The sequence below is a fragment of the Antedon mediterranea genome, chromosome 7 (genome assembly GCF_964355755.1).
Source record: "Antedon mediterranea chromosome 7, ecAntMedi1.1, whole genome shotgun sequence".
NCBI classification, from domain to species: domain Eukaryota; kingdom Metazoa; phylum Echinodermata; class Crinoidea; order Comatulida; family Antedonidae; genus Antedon; species Antedon mediterranea.
In genome coordinates, this window is record NC_092676.1 from 18261653 (window position 1) to 18281505 (window position 19853).

Sequence of the window (19853 nt, forward strand, 5' to 3'; positions counted from 1 at the left end):
GGTTAAACCCAGGGGCCCCCTGAGCAGTGTCCAGGGGCCCCCCTGAGCAGTGTCCAGGGGAAAAACAGGCATTAAGATATGTCAAAAAGGGCTAAAAACACCCGAGGCTTCCAGCATTGGAGGGCCACTTTGGTTTCCTAAGCCAGGGGCCTCATGCCTCTGCGTTACGCCACTGTAAATAGTATGTACGGCATGCGCACATATCATGAGGTTAACCAATACCACTTTCAATACAACTCTTCATTATCTAAACAATCAAGTCTCATATATTTATTTTACTATGTTACTTTGATTGCATCTTCTAATTATTGTCTTCTTCCTTGGCAAATATTTCAAATTGGCAGGGAATATCTCAACAATCATATTATTGTAGTAGCAATTCACAAAATGTATTAATTACCATTTATTTATAAACGAAGCCTCCTCTTTATTTTGCAAAAATAATCTAGAAAAGAAACCCATCTCGAAAAGACGTCCACCACAGAGTCCTAACAAGAAGAAGCCCGTGGGCTTCTTTTTCGCGTTTTTACGGTAACAATTTAAATATCTTTCATTTCCGACAGGATCCGGAATGGAATCCAATCTTCCTGGAATGGGGGACTGATTGTGTTCCTTCTCATCGGTATTGATTGATCCACGTCCCACGCATCTTACTATTTTATCATCCACTGTTTCCTTATAGATATTCAGGTAAGTTGTAAACAGGTTGGTAATGAAATGCGGAACTATTTAAGAAAATAACCACCATCTATATTGCTTTTTTATGTTATAATTTTTGTTTGCTTTTTTTGTAATTTAAAGTAAATGTTTATTGGATTTAATTCAATGTATATATGGAATTGACAACTAAACAAAACAGCAACAAACTAGAGTGACACGGATCCATCTGGGTCATCCGGTTCACCATCAAATATAGATTTTAAAATATATGACAAGGATACTAAATATTTATTTTAATTCACTTTAGGCACGATGACGTACCTTTTACGCTTGTTTTCCATTAGCCTGAGTTATGATTGATTGCACGTTTTTCCACGTCATTAAAAGTAGGTGAAAACATAATACGCATGCGCATTAGTGATATAAAATATCTCATATCATTTTGTTCAAAAATCGTCGTGAAAATAAAACGGTGCCTTTATTATATTGTTTTTTTTCTTTACTCGAGTATAGTCCATGTTTTGATTGAGAGTAAGTTAACGCTAAAATGAAACCCTGAAGGTGGAAGGGGGAGTAGTGGTGGGGGTGCGAACGAATTATCAGTTTGTATGACGTTTGTGGTACCATAACAGCACTAACCTAGTAACGGTGGCCTCTCTTCCTACACTATTTATAAATTAGTTGTAATTAAGGTTAAAGTATAATAAAACTATATATTACCCGGACATACCATTCTATTTAAAGTTTTACAATGCCCACCACGCCCCGTTTTCATTCGTCGTCGTGTTTTAAGAGAATAAGTATAGGACCATTTTAGATAATCGGAAATACCAGTCACTTAAGATGCTATTAAATGTAAATGTTTTTATTGTAAATAATAATAAACATCCACTCTCCGCCACACCTCAACTAGGCCATATTTTGGAATAAACTACGCCTTGAATAAACGTCCCTGGGCTATGTTTTTTTCCTTGCCCCGTCACATGCATAACATGCAATCTTCTATTATTACACACTTCTATTTACTGAGTAGATTCATGACTTCCAAGAACTAAAATTTACCAAGCATCTTGATACTTGTTTTCGTTACCGTTAAAACTACTCCACAGACTACGACTTGCTTGCTCGATTCCCACTTGTTGGTCAATCGACGCAATTAAATGCAAGAAGCACGTAAGGACGTTAACGCAACGTAAGCGTGTTAAAGCTTGGTTCCCACTCGTTTGTGATTGCTAACTGTCTATAACTTCGCTTTTCATTGGTTAAAACGCTTGCGTTGCGTTTACGTCCTTGCGTTACGTTCTAGTGGGAACCAAGCTTTACCAATGACAAGCGACAGCCGAATAAATCATCGCTTGTGATTGGTCAAATCCTTACGTTGCGTTACGTCGTTGTGTTGCGTCTCTAGTGGAAACCAAGCATAAGCCCGCCGAAACATAAATAACCAATCATCACGACCTTAACTGTTGTTTGTGCAAACCGCAATTGGGTCAGCTCGTTGTACCGGGAAATAGTTTGACAATATTCGGGATGTTGTTTTTTTTTAAAGGCCTAGGTTGCACCAAAACTGTATGGCATTTCTTACTAATTGAAAACGTCTATGATGTAATAATATTTCATTATTTTAATCCTAAGACCATAGATTGTCAGAACTTTGCAATTCCTTCGGGTCCACGATGTGGGTTTCATTTCCCTTTTTTTCGATTTTCATTTTCCCGACAAAATATCTAGTTCCTACGTCATGTGTTCCGGTTGTTAAATTAGACAAAATTAAATTGATCGCCAAACCACATAGCTTTGTTTGCGATTGCTGTGCTTTCCTAACACAAATACTAAATAATATAATTTAAATTTATTTGTAGTTCACATAAAATTTACCTTTAATGGCCGAAACCATCATATTCCAGTAAGATAACAAGAATTTAAATCATTTTTAAAGATTATTTTCTCCCTGAACGTATTTAAAAAAAATTTTTCTTGAAAATTCTATTTTAATGTCACATAATAGTTATTCACTTTGACCAAAGATTTTTGGGTCGAAACAAATGAATTACCTGAAAAACTGTAATTTAAAGCAAAACAAAAAAAAAGTCAAATTTTCTGTCAGGATAATATGTTTTGGTAAAAAAATTAATCCTTATGATTGTTGAATGAAATTCTTATTTTAGTTCGTTTTTTTTTCTACAGAAGTAAATACTTATTATTAAAACTGCAAAATGGCATATTCAAATTCTGATTTTATTAGTCATGTTTCATGTTTTGTTGGAGAACAATACATCTTTGACATCTTTTCCTACCATATGATTTTAATTAATTTTATCTGGTGGAGATGATCTGGCATTCCCTCCAGTACTGCCTGGATCCGGGCCTCTCCAGCATTCTCGCATTGCATTTTATCATTTGTTTTAAATTACGGTAGTTTTTTTTTCTGAATTACTGCTGTTACCCGTTTTTTCATTAATGCTGAGAATGTTTTTTGCAGATCTTTTTTTTTTCTTTTATTACTAAAATATATTCATTTCGTAATGACGTTTCATAATATTCATAAATTACCATATTCATCTCTTTAAATATTAATTTCTTAACACATTCATTTCTTAGCGCATTCATTTCTAGCGCATTTATTTCTTAGCGTATTCATTTCTAGCGCATTCATTTCTAGCGCATTCATTTCTAGCGTATTCATTTCTTAGCGCATTCATTTCTTAACACATTCATTTCTAAGCGCATTCATTTCTAGCGCATTCATTTCTAACACATTCATTTCTAACGCATTCATTTCTTAGCGTATTCATTTCTAGCGCATTCATTTCTAGCGCATTCATTTCTTAGCGCATTCATTTCTAGCGCATTCATTTCTTAGTGCATTCATTTCTTAGCGCATTCATTTCTAACGCATTCATTTCTAGCGCATTCATTTCTAGCGCATTCATTTCTTAGTGCATTCATTTCTAGCGCATTCATTTCTAGCGCATTCATTTCTTAGTGCATTCATTTCTAGCGCATTCATTTCTAGCGCATTCATTTCTTAGTGCATTCATTTCTTAGCGCATTCATTTCTAGCGCATTCATTTCTTAGTGCATTCATTTCTTAGCGCATTCATTTCTAGCGCATTCATTTCTTAGCGCATTCATTTCTTAGTGCATTCATTTCTTAGGGTATTCATTTCTAACGCATTCATTTCTTAGCGTATTCATTTCTAGCGCATTCATTTCTTAGCGTATTCATTTCTAGCGCATTCATTTCTAACGCATTCATTTCTTAGCGTATTCATTTCTAGCGCATTCATTTCTAGCGCATTCATTTCTAAGCGCATTCATTTCTTAGCGCATTCATTTCTTAGTGCATTCATTTCTTAGCGCATTCATTTCTAGCGCATTCATTTCTTAGCGCATTCATTTCTTAGCGCATTCATTTCTTAGCGCATTCATTTTCTTAAACATATTCATTTCTTAACATAATCATTTTAACATATACAATTCATATTTTAGCATATTCATTTGATAACATAATCATATTTTAGCAAAGTAATTTCTTAACATAATCATATTTTAGCAAAGCAATTTCTTAACATAATCATATTTTAGCAAATTAATTTCTTAAATTTTAGCATATTCCTGCAGATCTTGATATTTGTGTTCTTATTGTCAGGAAACAGCGTGTCATTCAACCCAAGACCAACTTTTACTTTTCCTACTAATGTTATAAGTTTATTATTAGGCCTATATTGAATATAGGCCTACATTAACCGAACTGATTTAGATATTACTACATTCCAACCACTAATCCATATAGGCCTATCTTGAAGGCTAAAACCTCAATGGGAAATCACCTTCTCTTGTAATTAATACCACGAATCCCTTCTCTAATTAATACCACAAAGATAAATCTTGTCCTGGTGTATCCGCCTGGTAGTACACCTAATAGCCTACCTTATATGTTATTATATGTCCATTGACGTCATCAATTTATATACAAATAAGTTGTATTAAATTATTTTTAGTGACATCTTTGATGGAGTACAGAATCCTGTAGGCCAGTACAAACTATTGAGTGGCGATTTATTTCTTTCACAACAAAATCATCCATTTGAAACTGTTTGTGAATGTTTATTCCACGAAGAAAACTAAAGAGACTAACATCTTCGAGCGAGATACTCTAAGCCCTCATATAGTATCGATTCATTATTTAAAACAAGAAATATTTCTTACAAAAAAAGGCCGCTCGACTTTTTGACGTAACACTTTTAATTATTGTTCTTTCTTCGTAAATAATGATTTATTATCAATAATTTTTTTAACAATCAGTAGTAAACATTTTTCGTAACGTAAAATAGTCTAAGTAGAATAAAAACTTTGAGCGAGTATACTCTAGGCATCATATAGTATCGATTGATTTAATTATTTTAAAATATATATATATATATATCAGGGACGAGTTAAATTTAACTCTTCCCTGATATATATATATATATATATATATATATATATATATATATATATATATATATATATATATATATATATATATATATATATATATATATAAAGATGAGGGCGTATCAATTTGATCTCTGTTGCGCGTGCGTACAACTGAGGACTAGTGCTGTTCCGCCGTACCACGCCGAGAATGTAAAAGAGTCGTTATCCAATCGAGTTCGAACAATACCATGAAAGCCCCAGTGGTCTAATGGTTAGGACATCTGCATATCAAGCAGGCGGTCCGAGTTCGAGTTTCGGTTGGGGCTACTTTTTCTCATTCTCACAGATTTCCTCATCTTTATCGTTTCAAATTAATTAATTAAATTTCAGTATATCACCAGGCGGTTTAGAATTAATGTTCTTTGCCTCTTGTGTTTATATATATATATATATATATATATATATATATATCACTTGCACTGATGAAGGGCTAGTGTTGCCCGAAAGCTCTGCTATCTTTCCTGGCTGTTTTACTTTCGTTTTTATTTAGCTTTTCGCTTCTTTTTTTTTGTATACTCCATTGAGATCCAGCCACTGATACCCACAGCATTGTCATTTTTTTCAATAATTTGCTTTTGGATTTATATATATAGTATATATGTAATTTTTTTTATACATTTATAATAAACTAGTGACGACGAAAACTAGGTGATACACCATGTTTATATACCATTATTAACAAAGTATTTATTAAGTTTTTTTGGGGGAAAATCCTAAATTAATGTTCTGATGTAAAGGATGCTTGGCCGCTTAATTAATTAATTAGTATAAACTAAAATAAAATAGTCAAATTATGTGCCAGATAATGGGGTATCTGGTTAAATTTAACTGTTTATTATTATTTTAGAAGTGAAATCAGTATTTTTTTGTTCATTTTTCTATGGCAGTGATAAACTTCATTAAAACTTTTTTTTGTAATCTTCATTTTCATGTTTTTTGAATGAGATCTTTACATAGAATCTGTACTCATTTATTCGACCTATGTGCCGTAGTTGGGGGCGCTATGACAATAAATCAAAACACTCTTATATTGCGAGATGAGCTATTGCATAATAAACGTGTACAAATCAGCAGCATGGATGGCTCGTATTAGGACTATGTTTTAAAATGAGTAGATTCATTCCTCATTTCAATTATATAAAAGCCTATATATTACAACCAAAACTATTAAGAAAAGCGATGTCAAAGATAATTCACATTAAAAACGGTAGGTATTGTCTGTAGTGCATAAAATTGCAACAAATATTCTAGGCCTAGGCCTACCGTGTGGTGTGTGGTGGAGGCAGTTGAATCAGGCGAGGCGGCACAGAATCGCGCTGTCGCCCGCGAATATACGATGATGCAATATGATGAAACTAACAGGAATGGCTTTGTGATTTTTAGAATTGTATTATTTGATTAAAATGTTGGCGCTAATGCAGTTTCGTACCCACCCCTTAAAATTACTCAAAATCTTCATCCAACCTACTCACGAGTTGTCTACAACATTCTGCAATCATAAAATTGTAAAAAATCGATAATTTTTTATTTAAAACTATTTTTAGGTGATCATTTAGAATAAAATGATCACCTATTGTTATTGTACAAAATCTTTATTGGTTATCCGCAACGAAGTTGCTGATAACCTCTTGTGATTGTACGAAATCAACATCAACTTTTTATTTTTCTTCTTTCTTTCTGTATGATTTTTGTGGCACGTTTTTCTCTAAAACTTGCAAACATAACATTTTGTTAACTATGTTAACATTTTGACATTTATGTAACGTCGTCAAGCGAAGCTTTTCATGATGTTTACAATTGCGCAACGTGACGTACGCGTGATTTAACGATTTTCTCGTATTTAACATATGTCAAAAACCAAACAACATTTTAAAGTGAAACTTTGCAAAAGTTTAATTTATATCATGCGCTAACTTTCTGTTGGAAAAAAATTGCGTGTTTTACACAAAGTTACGCGCGCACGCGCATTTAAAATTTCAAAATGCGCAAAATTAATTTATAATCAACTTTCTACGCGTTTCAAGTCGTTTTAAGCATGTCAAAAATTCCCACGCGTGCGCACATTTTTACGTGTGCGGTGCGCACGTAGCATTGAAAACGTATTTTTTTCACGTGATTTCTGTTTTTCCAGCCTTTTCAAGTAATTTTACCAAATTTTAAACAATTTCGACTTAAAGAGATGTCATACGAGCACGTCGAATTGGACAATTTGCGCGCGTTTTTTATGAAAAGGTTAAAAAATTCGTTTAAAATATGCCTTTTTTTAAACAGTAGTAATTTCTAAACTAGACGGTCAACTTTTTGTGGATGGCATATTCTGGAAGTAGATGAGTTGTAGATATCGGATTAGGTATTAATATGGCCAACCGGACATTGTGACGTCATCGTATGGCCACGCGAATATAAAATTTAAGATTTTTGTATCTTTCGTCATTGCTCATCACATTGAATAGAGCGCATCTCCACTTATCCGTTTTCCATTTTCACCCCGATTTTGATATTGTCTAGGTCAATCAACTATCTTTCGCATGAATTAAAAATATTTTAATTTTTATGACGTCATCATACCTAAAAATTGAAATCACGTGTGGCATCAATTTCATCTTTACAGTAAATTTTAATCTGTTATAGCTCGTAAGAATAAAATGTGATAATCACGATTAAAACTTTTTCTGGAAGCTATTGGATTGTAGATACGAAATTATGTAAAAATGTTGCCAATCGGATATTGTGACGTCATCATATGGCCAGTTAAATAAAAAAGGTCGTATTTTCATCTTTTGCGTCATAATTCATTACATTTAAAAGAGCGCGCATCAATATTTCACGTATTCAAATTTCTTCTACACGCTAATACGTTGTTGCTGAGATAATTTCGTTTCGGAATTGCTACCTTCGCGTTTCATTTTAAAACCGTCAACATGTTAAAAATTGCAATAAATAGCGGGTCCCGTAATTTCACCTATTCTACACTGTATGTGATATGGATACAGATTATACTGTGTATACTATATATGAATTTAAATAATAAAATTCAGCAATAACAACATATCATATTCTTCAGTTCAGGTCCTAATGCCAACGTGAACACTTCCTTTTGTCCTCAACCTATCCCCTTAATGTTAATGTTGCACCACTTGTGCGGCGGATAACCAAACTCGTCAAAGTGACGAGTTACATGTCTAGTTATTGTTATTAGTTATCCGCATTTAGCGGATAACTCCTTGGAACTGTCCTGTGTCTTTTTTTTTTTTTTCATTATTCTTCAGTCTTTCTCCCTCACTTTTTGTGCAGAGCGTATCTCTAAAATGGGTAAACATAACATTTCATAACTTTGTCAACATATGGGCATTTACGTGAAGTTGTGCACCTCCTATTTTTGAATGACGTCATAGTTACGCAACGTGACTTACGCGTGATTTTATGATTTTTTTAAATTGATCATAGATTTAAAACCAAGCGTAATTTTGTTTTTACATTTTGTGAAAATTTAAGTCATATCAAGGGCAAACTGTTTGTGCACAAAAAATGGCATGTTTTACAAGAAGTTACGCGCGCACGCGCGTTTGAAATTTTAAAATGCGAAAAATTAATTTCTAATCAACTTTCTACGCGTTTCATGTCATTTTAAGCATGTAAAAAATTCCCACGCATGCGCAAATTTTTACGTGTGCGGTGCGCACGTAGCATTAAAAACATATATTTTTCGCGTAATTTATGTTTTTCCAGCCTTTTCTAGTAATTTTACCAACTTTTAAACAATTTCGACTTAAAGTTACGTCATACGAGCACGTCGAATTGGACAATTTGCGCACGTTTTTGATGAAAAAGTACAACAATTTGTCAAAATTATGCCTTTTTTTAAACAATCGTAATTTCTAAACTACACGGTCAACTTTTTGTGGATAACATATTCTGGAAGTTGATGAGTTGTAGATATCGGATCATGTATTAATATGGCTAACCGGACATTTTAACGTCATCGTATGGCCACACGAATATAAAATTGAGGATTTTTGTATCTTTCGTCATAGCTCATTACATTTAATAGAGCGCATCTCCACTTATACATTTTCCATTTTCACCCCGATTTTGATATTGTCTAGGTCAATCAACTATCTTTCGCATGAGTTAAACATATTTTAATTGTTATGACGTCATCGTGCCTAAAAATTTAAATTACATGTGGCATTAATTTCATCTTTACAGTAAATTTTAATCTGTTATAGCTCGTAAGAATAAAATGTGATAATCACGATTAAACGTTTTCTGGAAGCGATTGGATTGTAGATACGAAATCATGTAAAAAAATTTCCAATCGGATGTTGTGACGTCATCATATGGCCAGTTAAATAAAAAAAGTCGTATTTTAATATTTTGCGTCATAGTTCATCACATTTAAAAGGGTGCGCATCTATATTTTACGTATTCAAATTTCTTCTACACGTTAATATGTTGTTCCTAAGATAATTTCCTTCTGAAATTGCTATCGAAGTGTTTCATTTTGATACCGTCGCCATGTTAAAAATTTGAATAAATGGCGGGTCCCGTAATTTCACCTATTCTACACTGTATGTAATATGTATACAGATTATACTGTTTGCATGTATACTATATGACACAAAATTGACTGAATTCAGCACTAACAGCATATCATATTCTTCAGTTCTTGTCATAATGCCATAATCTTTATCTGTGTGTGAAATATTCCAACGTATGACGTGCACGTGGCGTTTGTCGTTGTGCGGATAACTAACTCGTCAAAGTGACGAGTTTCATGTCTAGTTATTATTCTTCTTTCTGTACACTTTTTGTTCGTCAAATATCTCAAAAAGTTGAATAGCAATGATCACAAAAATTTTACAATGTCTTTCAAATACTTTAACTTAGCCATAATAAGCTTTTCAGCGTGATCACTGACCCGTGACGTCACGTATACGCGATTTTGTGAAATCACATTATCAATCATATATCCATAATTCATTATCACATATTTATGAAATTCACTACACGTAAACTTCAGGTCAAGGTAAAAATATTAGCAAATAAAAACGCACGCGCACGTATAGACATGCGCGTGAAATCGCGCGTTAAAAATTTAAAAGGCTCAAAATTAAGTTTTGATCAATTTAGAGCATGAATTAGGCCATTTGCGTGTTTCAAAAAATTACTGCGCAAAAACACGTTTTTGCGCGCGCGATACTTAAAAAGCGTAAAAATACGATTTTTTTGTAGAAATCGCATTCTACTCACCATCCTTAGTACATTCACCAAATTTGAGTCAGTTCCGACTTAAAATAACGCTATACGAGCACGTTAAAAATGACAAAATGCGCACATTTATTTCACAAAAGTTCTGAAAATGGTGAAAAATATGTCTTTTTTAAAATGAAAATAACTCTTCAGAATGCACGATGACACCTAAGTTTTTTAACTTATTCGTGAAGCCATTGAGTTGTAGATATAAATGTATATACACATTAGACGTAAAAAATGGTATTACGTCATCAAATGGCCACTTGAATTTAACAATTAGGATTTTTTTCCGTTTTGTTTAGGTTATCACATTCAATAGAGCGCATCTCCGCTATTTGACCTCGATTTTCGCACAAATTTCAGTGTGTGCTTGCTTAATTATTTATCTTTCTCATAAGTTGTCAGTGTTGTCATTTTGATGACGTCATCACGCGTAAAAACTTGAATAACGTAGGTCGTGTAATTTCACCTTCGCCGTAAATTTGAATATCTTACAGCTCTTCAGAATTGAAGGTTACCTTGACGATTATAATTTATTATGAAAGCTGATGAAATGTAGATATGAATTCATATAAAAACCAAGCGTATCAGATGTTGTGACGTTAACATATGGCCAGATGAAGTTAAAAAGTAGTTTTTTCATCTTTTTCGTCAAAGTTATACAAATTTCAAAGAGCGCGCACAGCGCTTCTACGTGCCAGATTCTCTTCCAATTCTTATATTTATTTGCTCAATTTATTATCTTTCGAAATTGTCATCTTTGAGTTTATTTTGATAATTCCATCATACCAAAAAATTAGAACATGATGTGTGTCCCGTAATTTCACCTATGCTACACTGTGTATAGATATACAGTATATACTGTACATATTGTATATGGCATATAATAGGCACAACTCAGCGATATAAGATTATGCATCATGTCATAGGATGGCGTAAATCAACTTTTTACGATCGTATGTTAACGTACATGCATGTTTAAAAAATGTTAATTTCATTAAAATGATAACAATGATCACCTATAATTCGTCAAAGTGACGAATTAAATTCTAGTTAATCAATTAATACTGAGCACCCTTCGGAAATACATCGCCAGCTTAGCTTCGCGAAAATCATCGCTAGGCCTGCCGATAAAAGTACGGAGGCCTCACAGGACATTAACTCTATAGAGTAAACAGTTTCGTTCTATAGAGGGCGTAGTTACTAACGTTTAAAGCACGCACCAAATAATTATAATTTTCATTATTTCCGACATGCGTTTCGTATTTTTAATAAAGAAAAGAAATACTATACAATTGCTGTATTCATCATTGTGGGTATCATCATAATTATGTTATGTTTTTAATTTGTTCTTTCATTTTACTAGTAGAATTTCACACAGAAAAGAAGATAAATATGGAACTGCCGACTCTTGAAGATATAAGTACTGACCAATTTTCCTCTGTTTTAGTTTATTTTACATTATGGTTTGTAGGTCAAATAAATAAATGAAATGAATAAAAAGAATTAAAAAACAGAAAGATATAATTTATTGAAATGTAATGTACAGTAATACAATAATTATAATAAAAATGTTTTCCATCAATTACTAGAATTTATTTTACTTCTGCTGACACTGAATACATCATTTCATGTCTATTCATTAATTTATTTCAACAATATTTTATGTTGGTGGTCCATCCAGCCGAAGCTGATCATTAGGGACCCTTACAAAAAATATAATTTGACAAGACAATAACACACAACATTCAAAATAAATAGAATTCAACATAATTAAACACAAAATATTATTATGAAAAAAACTTAAAATCCGTTTCACGAAGAACATGTAAAAAATATTTTATTATCGCCATAATATGATCATATAACAGCGTCCTCTATAGATCGATGCCCTATGAGGCCTCCGTACTTTCATCGGCAGGCCTAGCGATGATTTTCGCGAAGCTAAGCTGGCGATGGATTTCTGAAGGGTGCTCAATTATTAATTGATTAAAAATAGTTATAAATAAGAAATTATCGATATTTTACCATTTTATGCTTGCTGTATGCTGTAGACAACTCGTGAGTAGGCTAGATGAAGTATTGAAATCATTTGGAGTAATTTTAAGGGGTGGGTACGAAACTGCATTAGCGCCAAAATGTTTTAATCGTTCTTTTATTATGTATAGTATAAACAGTTTTATGTTTTTTTGTTGTTTTTTTCAATTTTATTATTATTAATTAACGCCGTGGCTAAAGACACGGTACCGTATCCTAACTTCCGTTTGCTAAAGGTACGGTAAAATTGCATTACGTCATAGTCAGCCAATGTGTGACGTCATCACACATGTGGTACGTGTGTGACGTCATCGTATAAGGACTTGGGATTTTTTTTCATATCGCGAAAACAGTGATCAACCAGCGGCTTAACATTTTATTATGCTTCATTTATCGCTATTATCCCCGTCGTGTGACAAAACTAAATGTATCCTAGGCCTACGTCTGTTATTATTGATAGGCTAAAACATGTTGATTTTAATTCTAGAATACAGAAATTTACCATTTCAAAAGAGGCCTACTACGTACTATAACCATGCTATAGCCTCGGTATATGAGCTTGTTTGCCAGGCTGGGGCCAGCTGCATGTGATTGTGTGCGCTGATTTCTGTGACTAAGACCTGGGGATAGGCCTATTGTCTAAATCATAGTATTTGAGGGCCCCTTTATTGTCCGCATTTGCTTTTTGTTTATGGTCACCATCTGTAAACAAAGTTTATTAAAAAATATAGGCCTAAATAGGCAATTTGGAATAAAAATAAAACCCTCATAGTAACTATAGGCCTATGGATGAATGAACTAGACGCAACACAATTTCCAACATTGAATTATAATTCCTTTACTTCTAATTTGGCTATCAACATATTTCTACTGTAGTGTAGTGTTTAATGTTGTATAATGAAATAATATTTGAGGTTGAGTGCATGATTTAAACGCTTTGTGTAACGTCCACCAACCACATGATCTTGCTCTATACTACAGCATCGACGATTCTGGATTCAACATTACTAGGTCTAGCCCCGAGGCTGAGTCACAGAATCATAAGCACATACTGTACATCCATGCAGCCATGGCGGATAGGCATTTTCTACAGACGCGATGTGAAAAAAATCCAAAGTCCTTATACGATGACGTCACACACGTACCAGCACCCCACCCCATTGGCTGATTATGACGTAATGCAATTTTACCGTACCTTTAGTAAACGGAAGTTAGGATACGGTACCGTATCTTTAGCCACGGCGAATTAAGAAAACCCCCAAAAAGCGCCTAGTTTATTTAGGCCTACTGTAATACACTCTGTAATTAATGATATTAATATTAAATATGCAAATTTTTGACCTTTAATTTTAAAAGAGTAAAATTCTAATCCACCAGGTGTTCATTTAAATTTTGTATTAATTGACAGGGTGCAACATAATTAATAAATAGTAAAAAATAGTAGCCCTTAGTAGTAGCGACGTTACCCTCGATCCTGGAACTGCACCTGCTTGATGATCTTGAAAATGTCTCTATTATGATTCCGAAATGTCTCTTTTTGTCAATAAATTTTGTAAATATTCTCCATTCTTATTTATTTCAGATCCAATAGCAGCAGTTGCTTTGGCTGCTGAACGTATAAAGAATGGTAAGGTGATAGCAGTGCCTACGGACACTATCTATGGCATCGCAGCCATGGTGCAGTCATTTGAGGCAGTCCAGGATCTATACACTATAAAAAGCCGCAATCCTCATAAACCAATCGCTATATGTGTTTCAAGAATAGAAGACATCCAAAAGTAAGTTTTTTCTTAATATCCTGATGGAATATAATATAGAATTATGGAAGTAATCCTTGAAAAAAAAAATTCTCATTACAAAAATAATTATCACTGTCAAGTCATAAATCACCACCCGATTCTTATCTTCTCATTAAAATATAAAAAGTATTAAGGCAAGTTCTGTAACACAGCATAACATAACGTAAATCTCTTATTCATCTCATAAACAAACAAAAACAAGCGAGGAGTAAAACATTTAAACGATGAAAGGGACCTCCAAGAAACCCCAAGGGGCTTGTGATAGGAGGCCCACTAAAAACTAGTTACATTAATTAAGATACCATAAAAAGATCACATGTGATCTGTATTAGGGTCTATGATATGTGCTCCTGTATCATAGAATTTTCCTTTGGTACTGACAAATTTAGATACAGAATCGTCTGCATATTTTATGCCATTATTAATAATTATTATTTTACCCATTCACACTCCCTATTCTTTTTATCTTCTTTATTGTTTATTTTATTTCACTTGGTGCATTTTATATTACTGTTTTTTCTAGTTGTATTCATATTCACTAAGTCACAAAAAATACCTATAGATTGATGTAGTGCATATTATTCAATAATTATGTAACCCACCAGCACATCATTTTATTTCTATATGCTATCATCACCAAACCAATAATATTAATTTCTGTTTCTCTAGGTGGGCAGAAGTAACAGTACCTAACACATTACTAAATGACCTTCTACCTGGCCCAGTTACAGTAGTATTTCATCGAACTGCTGCCCTCAATCCAGACTTTAATTCAACAACCTCATTGATTGGTCTCCGCATTCCAAATCACCAGTTTATCTGTCAGCTTGCTGATCGTGTAGGGAGCCCTCTTGCTCTCACAAGTGCAAATATAAGTTCAGAACAAAGTTCACTTTCTGTCAATGTAAGTTTTATATACAATAGAACCGTCGAGACCTACAGGTAGCAAAGTGTCCCCTTAAAGATGTATTGTCCCCCAAAAAATGAAGATTAATTAAATCAGACTTTAAATATGTTATTTTGTAGTTTTAATAAAGTTAATCACTTCCATAGAAAAAAAAAATGAAAAAAAAAATGTTTTCACCTATAAATTGACAAAATACATGGGTAAATTCAACCAAAAACCCATTATCTGGCAGCCAATTTGGCCATTTTTTGCTTTAAATTACAGTTTTTTTCAGGTAAATACTTTTTTTTTCGATCTAATTTTTGGTGAAAGTGGATAACTGTTATGTTACATTAAAATGGTATATTCAACAAATATTTCATTAGGAATTATTTTTTCAGGGGGACAATACATCTTTAATAATTTACACGGTTGGCCATTGTCTGAAAACATATTATATATATTGCCTCTCTTTCTCCTCACAGAAAAGTGTCTCCATAATCTTTAGACCTCTAAATAGGAATGTCCCCTGAATAGATGTGTCCCCTGATTAGGGGTTGGCCAGGGTTAAAATATATATTCTTTTAAACAAGAAAGTTTCTTTTTAATACTGTATGTTCCCTGAATAGGAGTGTCCTTTGAATAGGAATGGGGTGTCCCCTGATTAGAGGTTGATCGTAGTGTTTTTGCCCCTTGTTCTCTTTGAAAAATATCCCCATAATTGGGATGTCCCTTGAATAGGGGTGTCCCAAAGGAGGTGTTCTACTGTAATGGAACAGAGGCACAGATGTACTTACTGTATCTCATGGAATGTTAAATTCTGTTTCACTAAAGATAAAATACTAAAATATAAGTTGCTATGTAGACAGACTTTATTATGAAATTAATTAATTAAAATTGAATTGTCTAAGTACTTAAAATGGGGTTTCTATGTTTTCATTATTAGGAATTTGAAGTATTATGGCCGAAACTAGATCTAGTATTTGATGGTGGTGTGATCGGCGAGACCAAGGCATCCAGGCTTGGTTCAACAGTTGTAAATTTATCAAATCAGGGTTATTATAAGATTATTAGAAACGGAAGGTAAGTTCATTATTGGAAGATGATTATATCTGTATAATGTACATAATGTATTTTTTATCATAAGCAAAAAAGAATTGTCAAATTTATGGGATTTTAATGAGAACCATAGAGAACAAATAATTCAAGCCAAATTGAGCAAGAATCAATTTTTCATTTATTGACCAAATACTTGTGATTATCCGGTACAGTGTGACACTCGGCTGTACTAGAATACTAGACTGTACTGTGTAACACTGTACCATACTGTACTATGTAACACTGTACCAGAATGTACTGTGTAACACTGTTACCAGACTGTACTGTGTAACACTGTTACCAGACTGTACTGTATAACACTGTACCAGACTGTACTGTGGAACACTGTTAACAGACTGTACTGTATAACACTGTACCAGACTGTACTGTGGAACACTGTTAACAGACTGTACTGTATAACACTGTACCAGACTGCACTGTGCAACACTGTACCAGACTGTACTGTGCAACACTGTACCAGACTGTACTGTGTAACACTGTACCAGACTGTACTGTGTAACACTGTACCAGACTGTACTGTGTAACACTGTACCAGACTGTACTGTGGAACACTGTTAACAGACTGTACTGTATAAAACTGTACCAGACTGTACTGTGCAACACTGTACCAGACTGTACTGTGTAACACTGTTACCAGACTGTACTGTATAACACTGTACCAGACTGTACTGTGCAACACTGTACCAAACTGTACTGTGCAACACTGTTACCAGACTGTACTGTATAACACTGTACCAGACTGTACTGTGCAACACTGTTAACAGACTGTACTGTGCAACACTGTACCAGACTGTACTGTGCAACACTGTACCAGACTCACTGTACTGTGCAACACTGTTTACCAGGCTGTACTGTGTAACACTGTACCAGACTGTACTGTGCAACACTGTTTACCAGGCTGTATTGTGTAACACTGTTACCACACCAGTCAGTGTCCCAACAGAGGGGTTCTACTTCATATAAAGCTTGTGGGTTGTTGGTCTAATTTGACAACAAACTCATAAACTTATGTTTAACTAACACATTACTTTATACTACAAACAGATAAGAAGGCGATTTAACAGCTTACCCTAATTATTAAATGTCCAATATCTATCTTGCTTTATTTACTTATTGTCTGGTAAAGTTATTAATCTGTTAGATAAGTAAGGGTCAGTCATAGTTTATTGAAAGGGTCAATCATTTGTAATCCCTTACAACAACCCCAATATGTTCGTTTGACAGTCTGGAGGAACAAAGCCCGCAAGTGTAATTTTCTGGGGGAATTGGAAGACACCACTTAGAAGGAGTGCAAAATATTACTTTATTAGATATTATTGTTATTCACAATACTAGTATGTGTTAGTGAACCATTATTCTTCTACACACACACTTTTATTCTAGCCACAATTTTAAATTGTTTGTATTTTCTCTTAGTGCATATGAAGATACTGTTAACACTTTACAAAAATATGGCCTGAAAGAAGAAAGGTAACAAAGAGTGCAAGGTATACAAGAATTAAACTATTAAAAAGCATTCCAAATATGCGATCAACATTGTAAAGCTCTATCTACACTATCAAACTAGTTTGACAAAAAAAGTGTGATGTGCCTAAATATAGTTGTGTCATCATCATCGTGTCCATATATGGGCACAGCACATTTTGTTGCCACATAAAGTTTGATAGTGTAGACAGAGCTTAAGCCATTAGAGATGTTTTGTATATATTTATGTAATGTCACAGGCTTGATAATTTTTTAAAGATTTCCTATATATATGTTGATGTTTGTGACATATTTAAAATGATTAGCACAAAGTAGTTTTCAGTAGTCTGGTTTATTTTCTTACTTTTGTATATTCAAAAAGTTAAATAGAGTCGAAATGAAGATGGCCTGAACTATAATATATTAAATTATTTAAACTTTCAAACATTACATAACACTGTAATCTATATTCTTGAACTATAAAGTAAGTAAGTTTAGTCAAGTTAATTAAGATTCACCATCAGGCAGATTTTCTTCATCATTACTTCTGAGAGTTTTACTCTTTGCCTCTATGAATCGATGACTTGTTGGGAGGAACGTTACCAGACCACAGCCAGTACCATCTTGATTTTTTTAGATCTGTTATTGTGTCTACTCAGGACACACCCCTGTTAAGGAAACACATTTTTTTGTGGTCAAACAAGGGGATGTTTTAACCAACCCCTATTCAATGACTATTCATGACGTAGTGTGATGAGAAACACACTGTAGTGCACATAAAGACCCTATTAAGGGTCACAAAAGGGTCACCCTAAATAGGGATTCTTCTGTGATTGTTTTGTGTTAATCATATTTGAAAGCAGTGTACTTGAAACCAGTATTTTATTTAAACTATTTATAAGAATTATTCTCTATTATTTTAACTAAGTATGTATTATAAATTGTAATTTTCCGATTGGTTTTTCTCATAGAAAATAGGTTGTTTTCCGTAAAATGGTTTTGTTAAATGAATAACTTAGACAAGGACCCATACTATTTGTGGTGTGTGTAAAAGCTGAGGAGTCAGGACAAGCATGATATGAAACATTATGAACATTGTGTTTTGTAATTTGGTACAGTAGTGCATTTAGGTTATCTTTAGGACTTTCCTAATACAGTGTATTAGAAAGGAAAATAGGAAAATTACGATTAAATGTATTGATTAAATAATTATAAAATTTAATACCAATAATTTTGACCCTGATCATTTCATTTCCATGAATTCCTACTGGTAAAATAAGCAAATAAATAATTACATTATATACATACATCACATACCACTGTACAATAATATCGACAAATGGAAAATTGTATTGAATTTTCAGAATGACATTGCACACTGAGGTGTCGCGGATGCTATAGAAATGTTTACAGAACTGCCGACAGTTTTCTAAACACAACTCGGTCATTGTTGATGCTAATTAATGGTGGTTTGAGCTCTGGTACGGGTCTGACAATGACTTCTTGATACTGGCTGTTCTCTGCATTGACGTCTCCTGGCGATTCCTTAGGAGTAACATGTGTGTCACCTATCATTGAAGGCATGGACGGCTTTCTTGTCGTTTTGACGATTGATAATTTAGGCTGAATCTTCGTTCTATCCGTTAAAACCACCTTGATTTGAGACTTCAATTTCTTTCGGTCTATAAGTATTTTTCCAACAACATTGTTAGAATTATTATTGTACATTTTTGTTGTTTTCGGTGGTTGATAGTTACTTCTCCTCTTCACTGGCTTCACGCCGGATTCAGGGGAATTAGATGAGCTGTGAGTCGTTCCACGCCTACAAACTGGCGCCAACGTATATTTTCCATTGAGTAATGATTGATCGACTCCCATCCGCTTGTAATGCTCAGAACTTTCAGGACTAATGTCGGAATCTCTTTGGAGGTTTGGCAGCTTTTGATAAAATAACTTTCTATTTGACAAAGAAGTTTTTGAAACAACGAAAGAATGCCCACGATTGTATTCCAAACTTTTATTTCTCTCAAGTTTTGGATGTGTGTTGCCTCTTTGTCCTCGATTCGGTGAAATGTTTACCCGAGTTGGTTTGACAAATGTTTTTCTATTCCAAATTCTTTGATAAATTTCTCTTTGTGCCATACTTCTAT

At 33.7% G+C, this 19853-nt stretch overlaps 1 protein-coding gene across 2 annotated transcripts; it reads left to right on the forward strand.

Moving 5' to 3' along the window:
• The first annotated feature begins 962 nt into the window (after positions 1-962).
• LOC140054295 (threonylcarbamoyl-AMP synthase-like) lies at positions 963-18862 on the forward strand. 2 transcript variants are annotated; one of them, XM_072099231.1, is made up of 5 exons: positions 963-1046; positions 14018-14213; positions 14904-15138; positions 16067-16203; positions 17656-18862. In XM_072099231.1, the coding sequence occupies exons 1-5, from the start codon at positions 1013-1015 to the stop codon at positions 17711-17713; spliced, it is 660 nt and encodes a 219-aa protein (XP_071955332.1). In that variant the 5' UTR covers positions 963-1012; the 3' UTR covers positions 17714-18862. The 2 variants fall into 2 exon arrangements, with proteins under 2 accessions (XP_071955332.1, XP_071955331.1); XM_072099230.1 differs by lacking the exon at positions 963-1046 and adding an exon at positions 6212-6349.
• Positions 18863-19853: the final 991 nt, after the last annotated feature.

Coding starts and splice junctions, on each gene's coding strand:
- LOC140054295 (XM_072099230.1), top strand. CDS start 6,250: ATGAGTAGATTCATTCCTCATTTCAATTATATAAAAGCCTATATATTA. Junction 14,214..14,903: donor AGAATAGAAGACATCCAAAA/GTAAGTTTTTTC, acceptor CTGTTTCTCTAG/GTGGGCAGAAGTAACAGTAC. Junction 15,139..16,066: donor AAAGTTCACTTTCTGTCAAT/GTAAGTTTTATA, acceptor TTTCATTATTAG/GAATTTGAAGTATTATGGCC.